Source organism: Sinocyclocheilus rhinocerous, unplaced genomic scaffold, assembly GCF_001515625.1.
Source record: "Sinocyclocheilus rhinocerous isolate Xijiao unplaced genomic scaffold, SAMN03320098_v1.1 scaffold769, whole genome shotgun sequence".
In the NCBI taxonomy this organism is placed as follows: Eukaryota; Metazoa; Chordata; class Actinopteri; order Cypriniformes; family Cyprinidae; genus Sinocyclocheilus; species Sinocyclocheilus rhinocerous.
Genome location: NW_015636562.1, coordinates 424,410 through 432,093, shown reverse-complemented (window position 1 = coordinate 432,093; position 7,684 = coordinate 424,410). Strand labels below are relative to the sequence as shown.

The 7,684-nt window shown below is 36.5% G+C and overlaps 1 protein-coding gene across 3 annotated transcripts in view; it reads right to left on the bottom strand.

Moving 5' to 3' along the window:
* Positions 1–1,692: 1,692 nt before the first annotated feature.
* lgals8a (galectin 8a) overlaps positions 1,693–7,684 on the bottom strand; it is a 9,599-nt gene continuing 3,607 nt past the window's right edge. For 2 of the 3 annotated variants that reach the window (XM_016562602.1, XM_016562603.1), the window contains exons 4-9: positions 7,325–7,453; positions 6,659–6,709; positions 5,311–5,337; positions 3,532–3,620; positions 3,228–3,393; positions 1,693–2,169 (exon numbers count right to left, since the gene is read on the bottom strand). In XM_016562602.1, the coding sequence (XP_016418088.1) occupies positions 2,020–2,169; positions 3,228–3,393; positions 3,532–3,620; positions 5,311–5,337; positions 6,659–6,709; positions 7,325–7,453 (612 nt within the window). In that variant the 3' untranslated portion in view covers positions 1,693–2,019. The remainder of the gene's footprint in view (positions 2,170–3,227; positions 3,394–3,531; positions 3,621–5,310; positions 5,338–6,658; positions 6,710–7,324; positions 7,454–7,684) is intronic. The other variant, XM_016562604.1, reaches the window with a different exon arrangement.

The following is a 7,684-nucleotide window of genomic DNA, read 5'->3' as shown; positions in this document are numbered from 1 at the left end:
GTTAGTTAATGATAATACGGTTGTTCACTGTTAAAGCAGCACTATGTAACTTTTTCTGTGTTCAAAATTTGCTAAATGTATATAATGAGCGGGTACATCATGAATTCATCTTCCAAACCGCGTTTTTGTCTTATTCTGAATCACTACGGTACACTTATAATAAGTACTTATATTCGGACTATTGTAGCCTGGGCGGGTTGTCACCGCTGCGGAGGAACACGTACCTGCGTGAATCGCCAGAGACATAAACTTAGAGAAGTAGCTCCGGTTTGGAATGTTCTTCCGCGGGATGTGTGCAGTTCTGTTTATTAACCGCTAGAGCGCCAAAAGTTACATAGTGCTGCTTTAATTCAGAGTGCATTAACTGTTAACAAGCACAACAGTTGATTTTAATAATGCATTAGTAAATGTTGAAATTAACATTAACTAAGATTAATAAATGCTTAAGAACTATTGTTCATTCTTAGTTCATGTTAACTAAAGTAGTTAACTAATGAACCTTATTGTAAAGCGTTACCTTTCGATGTAATGTATAAATGGTAATAACTCACAAAACACAACCATAATTACTAGACAATGTGAAAGATATATTGCTTATTTTTAATGCATTGATCAACAGATATCAGAGGAACAAAACACAAATTATATATATATTAATATCACAAATTACCAGATAATTCTTAAAACTAGTAGTAGCCAAAATCAATTGAGGCTGCTGGAATGTTGCATAGTTCTGTTGTTAACTATAAATATAATCCCCCCAAAAAAGTGCTTGTCTTTAGTTCTGGAAGCTAATGGTGAACGTGATTATTGATTTGATATTTCTATAAGGCTATCATGCCAAGTCAAATGCATTAGTGCAGGCCTTGCATTAGCAAATCATTTGCTTGTCTGATGTAAACATTACATCTCCTGCAGAAAGGAAATTGAAATGTTTTAAGAAACTCAACTTCAATTATTATAGAGATGGTTTATGGATGGGTATGTTTTTCAGCCCTGTTTTTGCCCTAACAGTGTCAAATTTAATCTGCTGCAATCTGTAATTTTCCAAATGCCTGGAATTAGCTTGGAATGATTCGGAAAACAAATGGCTAGACAGACAGTACAATTACTGTTGCACATCCATTAACATCTTGCCAGATGGTATTTTTTTCCGTCCATCTGTTATGTCCGGGGTCTGCAACCTATTTTGACCCATTGCAACCATGTTTAGTTTTTGTGTTCCACACAAGAAGTCGTGGAGTCAACTCCACCTCATTCAGGCTCAAGTTCAAATCATCTCCAGATCTCCTCAACTAATAATCAGCAAATGGGGTTTATCTTAGTCATGGGTAACTTCTGCCTACCTATGCAGTGGAACTTGTCATTCAGATCACACCTTATCAATATTATAATAAACTGAAATTTAAAGGGGTCCTATTATGCTTTTTCACTTTTTTTAATTTTAGTCAGTGTGTAGTGTGTACATAGGCCTATTCTTATAGGCTACACGTTTATGCATTTTTTTTAGTAGTAAATCAAGACTTCGCAAGTTCTCTTGTAAAATAATATAATAAAAAACAACAACATGGAATAAACTGTGTACAGAAAGCAAGTAAAGAACTGTCAACATTAGGCTACTAAAAAGGTCAGTTTAATCTCGCAAAAACTCCCGTTAATAAAAAATCTGACTACATTGCACAATTTGTGCTTGCACGTACTCCGACTTTGCCACAAGGAAAAGTGCGTACGCCTGCTAAGACCCTGACGTAGCGCTAAGTACTTTTCCACGTCAAAGACCGTTTTTATAAATATGAACGTTGCCGTGGATTTTAGCGTACACGCACTCTAAGATCAAATCTGTGCGTACGCACATTTTATAAATGAGGCCCCAGGTCTAGCATTTTAGTCCAAATTCAAATGATAACTTGAATAAGTTAAAATAGTTCCGATTCGCTTGCAGCTGCAGGAGTCTCAGGTTGATTAAATATACTTGGTTGGAGGAAACACGGGAATGTCAAGTCGTCAAGCTGGAGCTGCTCACCAAATCTTCACATCCTTAAGCTCTAGATCTCCCACAATCTCGATCACATCCACGCAACTTAGATCCTGCACACGGTGCTTGTAATTCAGCTGATGGAACCCGTTTACTGCCACTTTATACTCCTGAGCCTCGCACAGGATGATCATCTGCCAGGGAAAACATGAGGTCAGAGGTCACAGCAAGCAAGAATGAATAAGATGCACATGCAGGAACTGATGAAATATTTAACCCAATCATGGCCTCCATCCTGCATTTTCAGAGAAACACATTAAAACCAAGCCATCAGTCTCTAAAGTCAACATGAATCTGCATTTGTATGCCATTTAACTTATTTGACATATTTCCAAGTCAGGACAAAGGCTCCGTTTTAAACAAAATATTTGAATACTGCCATTTAAAATGGTGATTCTGGTCTCCACACAAGGTATTACTTTTCACATAATGCACTGAATTGATATATCCTTCTAATTAGAATTATTAATTCTAATCAAAATTAGTTTTAATTATTAACTAATTTGAATCAGTAAAAATCGGACATTCCGTAAACATTCCTTGTTAAAACCAATAAAATAACTACTACAGCATGATACAAAGTAAATATAACATTGCCGTAACATGCACTTCTATTACTGTAACTAATTAACATTTTACATTACAAATAATGCCAAAAAAGCAATTATATATATATATTTTGTCACCATTTACCCACCCCAAACCTGTATGAGTTAAACACAGAAGATGATATTTTGAAGACTGTTGGTAACTACATATTTGCTAGTCCCCATTGACTTCCATATTATCGAAAAAAATACTATGGAAGCTAATGGAGACCAGAAACTGTTTGGTTACCCGCATTCTTCTCCTTTTGTGTTCAACAGAAGCAAAATTCATACAGGCATGCAACATACTAGGTTCATTTTTATTGTTGAGTGAACTATCCCTTGATTGGCTACAAGTTTGTTTTGCTATTCGGCCCGAATCCGTTTTCTAAAGTGTTTTTGAAAAATCACATACCCTGCCTTTAATTCCTAGGCAGTTAATGTGACGTCAGCTAACAAGAAAAGTTGTTATATTATGACGAATAGATTCTCTTTGGAATAATGCTAATTTAATGAACCAGGAATGTGCATTAAGAAAATATGATTTCATGTTGACTTTAAATTTCAACAAATGCTCTCATTTAGTGACAAACAAGGTCTTGTACCTCAAAGTTTTGCCCGGGTGAAAAGGGAACGCTGGGGAGGGAGGTCTCCTGAACCCCCCAACAACCAGACAGGAAAGAGTTTCTAACGAAGGAAGCCGTTTTGAAACGAAGGTTTAAGTGAAAAGCAATGTCCTCCGAGTTACTGATGCGCAGGTTTACAGCGAAACTGTGGGGATAAAGGAAGATATGGAAGACATCAATACATTATTAAAAGGGTTAAATGGGTTAAAAATGACAAAAAGCATGTATTTTATATATCTAGAATATTCCCGTGGTGTTCCTGATGGTTGTTTTCTTCTCATACCTCTCTGGGGAACCAGAGATCTGCCCCTTCACCATAATGGAATCTCCTGGACTCAATCCTTTCGCAAGTTTGCTCTTAAATGGAAGACTCTGGAGCGAAACAGAAACACATCTGACAATGGTTTCAAATTCAGCACGACAAAGACAACAACCACAATAATAATTCCCAGCTATGGTATTGCTATGCAGTCATTTAAGGCTGGTATACACTACACATCTTTTAAAATCGGGACAGACACTTGCTGACTTTGTAAATGGTTACAAAGAAAATCTGGGCATTACACACTAAATGACTGAGGATCACACACTAACAGACTTTTCAAATCGTTCCCGAAGAGAAAAAAAACACAAAAATGTGCACCTCGTCACAAGGAGATGCATGAAAAAAATGAAAACAATGTTTGTTCTAAAATTGACAAAAAAAATATCAAACATATTTGAAATCCTCCAACTGGATGGAATCATAGGCTGAAGCTAAAAAAAAAAAAATCGTACACAATGTAATTTTCTGTGAAATCTGTCAAGCTCCAACTGCCTAAAATTTGCATCGACTCATCCAGACGGCAAATCGGGGCAAAAATCTGTGCAAAAGTTGTGAGGTGTATTCCAGCTTTAAGGTGTTCCGAATGCATTGCAATACTGTATGATTGCCAAGGTGTTGCTAAGCCAGCTGTTAGGGTGTTATAGGTGGTTCCCAGGGCATTGTTAGCTGGTTGTTAGAGTTTTCAGATAAGGATTTTATGATAAGTGAAGAAACCCAGAGAAACGCTGTAACCACGCCATTGACAAAATGTCCTTTTTCTCATCATGCTTGGTTAGGACAAAACTCAGATTTACACTCAATTCACACTTCTACCTAGTAACAAGTTGTACATTTTGAAGACTTTCTTCTGCATAACACAAAAGAAGAATGTTGGCAACCAATAGTTTTGATTACCAATGACTTCCAATGTATGGACAAAATAAACACTGAGACATATATCTTCTTTTATGTTCCACAGAAGAAATTAACAGGGAAATAAATCAGGTAAATGATGACAGAATGTTGGTCCCACTTTATATTAGGTGGCCTTAACTACTATGTACTTGCATCCAAAAATAAGTACAATGCAATTGTTGTGTTCGTATATTGCAAAACACTTTTGCTGCTATTGAGGTGGGATACGGGTAAGATTAGGGACAGGTTTGGTGGTATGGGTAGGTTTAAGGGATGGGTCAACAGTGTATTTATAAATGTAATTACAGAAATTAATTACAGATGTAATAACATGCAGGCATATTTTTTACATATAATTACAATGTAAAAACATGTATGTACACAATAAGTGCATTGTATCTAATTATTAATTTAAATGCAAGTACATTAAGGCCACCTAATATAAGGTGGGACCCAGAATTTTTATTTTAGGTGCACTATTGCTTGTTTGAAGTATGACTCCTAATTAATAAACAACAGTTCTAGTGATGCTTGACTTGGCAAACGCCATTAACAACAAGACACAATACACTATTTCTTCTTGTACTCTACAGGTCTCTAATCAGTAAGGTGCTTGCATGTAAAGGCCAAGAGCTGTAAAGTGACCAAATAATGCCAATGTCCTGGTTTCTGTCCAGACTGTGAGGCACCCACTTCAATTTGATTTCAATTATTCTGAAATTGAATTATCCAGTATTATCTGCAGTTAAAAGTAATGCTGCCACATAAAAACTGGTGTCGCATGTGAAAACAATTTACTCATGTTTGCCCTTTAGGAAATTGTCCAGCCTAACATGTACTCACCGTGTCACCTGACTCCGACATGACTGACTATTGGATGAAAGAGGAGGGAATGTCATAATTAAACAGCTTCAGCTAAACTATTTTACTGCAAAATATAGATACACATCAGTTCACTAACAATATATATAATTCTGAATGGTAAAACTTTTGAACAGTACTGTATTTTTCATACATGCATTTAGAGAGAGTGCATATACCATATATAGAGAGAAATACACTACTGTTCAAAAGAGGTCAGTAAAGAATACTTTTGTTCTTTTGAACGTGCTATTAATCAAAGAATCTTGAAAAAATAATATTAACGTTTCCATAATAATATTAAGCAGCACAGCTGTTTTCAACACTGATAAAAGTAAGAAATGTTTCTTGAATACTGAATCAGCATATTAGAATGATTTCTGAAGGATCATGTGACTTTAAATCATTTTAAAGTACAAAACATTAATTTTAAATTGTAATAATATTTCACAATATTACTGTTTTAAAGGCACAAATTGTAAGATTGTTTTATTAAAATATCCAGAAACCACTAGAACGGTGTTATATATTTTGCTGACTTGTGTACTTACATTATCCCAATTTTTTCGAAGAATGTTTAAATCCAGAGAAAAAAGCTATTTTAACTAGTGACACGGACCGTGTCCATAGTGTCATTGCGTTGCCGGCCAATGACGTCATAACCCCTCGATTTCTGGTTTTGTTTGTAGAAAACATGGAAACACCAAAGACGCTTTAATATGTTGTGCGTTTTATTAGACAGGTGACGACCGCACAGAGTAGCATTATAACAGAACTTTCATACGTACCTAGTATGATAAAACAGCGCTGCTTTACCCCACATACGCACGACCGGAAGGAGCGGAAGCGCTAAAGTGTGGCATAATAAAAGCTACGCTGCTTTCGAGCCATGTATCACGCTCGTCTCTCATTAGCAATTACTTCAGCGGCCTCGTTTCGCTTCGACGGCTTTCCACCTCACTCTGCTTCATACTACGACGTTAATAAATCTTTAATACATTTGCTCATCCGTGAACATGCTTTCTGCCCGAGTCCCGTCGGATTGCGTCGGCTGTGGGGATGAAGACCACAACTCCCATGATTCCACACTCAGTCACGGCGTCATCAAACTATGCCTTTGTTTCTTTGTTTGTTTTGAATATGCGCCCTCTAGCGGTGAAAACTTACATATTGTGCCTTTAACTGCATTTTGATCAAATAAATGCAGCCTTGGTGAGCATAAGTAACTTCTTTTAAAAACATTACAAAAATCTTACTGTCCTCAAACCTTTGAACAATAGTGTGCATATACTGAATATAGAAAAAAAGCAATATCAGAATATTCACTTACATAAGGCTGTGATCTTTTGCTTGCAACTGCATTTGAAGGCGTTATGGAGCTCTAAAAAATATTAAATGAACACATTTATCTCACAAAATGCAATCCCTGCCACATCATAACAAACAGTAAACATACTGGGCTGCGTTTCCCAAAAGCATCATAAGTTGATCGTAGCTCCATTGGTTTCAATGTGTCTTACGATGCTCTTATGAAACACAGCCCTGATTATGTACTATATACCTCTGACCTGTAAAACAAATGATCTGCTACTATTCTCTACATATACCTTTCCTATATTGACAGTATTTATACATATATCTGTCAGTCCCATTAAAGTTTCAGTTTTCGGGCTACTTTTTTACATTTAAATGCAAATCCAAAATCGTTCTTAAAATATTTTAAACATTTAGGCCTGGTTTCACATACAGGGCTTAGACTAAACCAGGATTAGGCCATAGTTCAGTTAGGACATTTAAGTAATTTTTATAAACATGCCTTAGAAAAAACATTGCTGGTGTGCATCTTGAGACAAAACAGAGGCACTGATATATTTTATGATCAGTCAGTGCAAGTTTCTTTCGGTTGAAACAGCTCAGAATTGCATTTTAGTCTGGGACTAGGCTTAAGCCTTGTCTGTGAAACCGGGGGTTATAGTTTTAATAGATAAACAGTTACCTTGCTCACTGAACTGGGAATAAACCCAATGGCTTGAATCTGAACCTTCCCTGATATGGCCAGTGTGTCCACCTTCTTGAGCTCTATCCTGTGCCTGTACTCCAGCAGGTGAGAACCATTTAGCGCCACCTGGAGGGAGTAAAACAATGTTTATCTCACGCGGTATAACAAGAAGTAACTTATGAAATGACTGGAATTTGGAGGATCAACTGAAGAGTGTGTGATTTCTGCTCCAATCAGCACACAGTGACTATTTGCAAACATTTTTTCTGAACACTTACTCTTGTGCAGACCAACTCATGCTTAAAGGGATAGTTCACCCAAAAATGAAAATGTGATGTTTATCTGCTTACCCCCAGG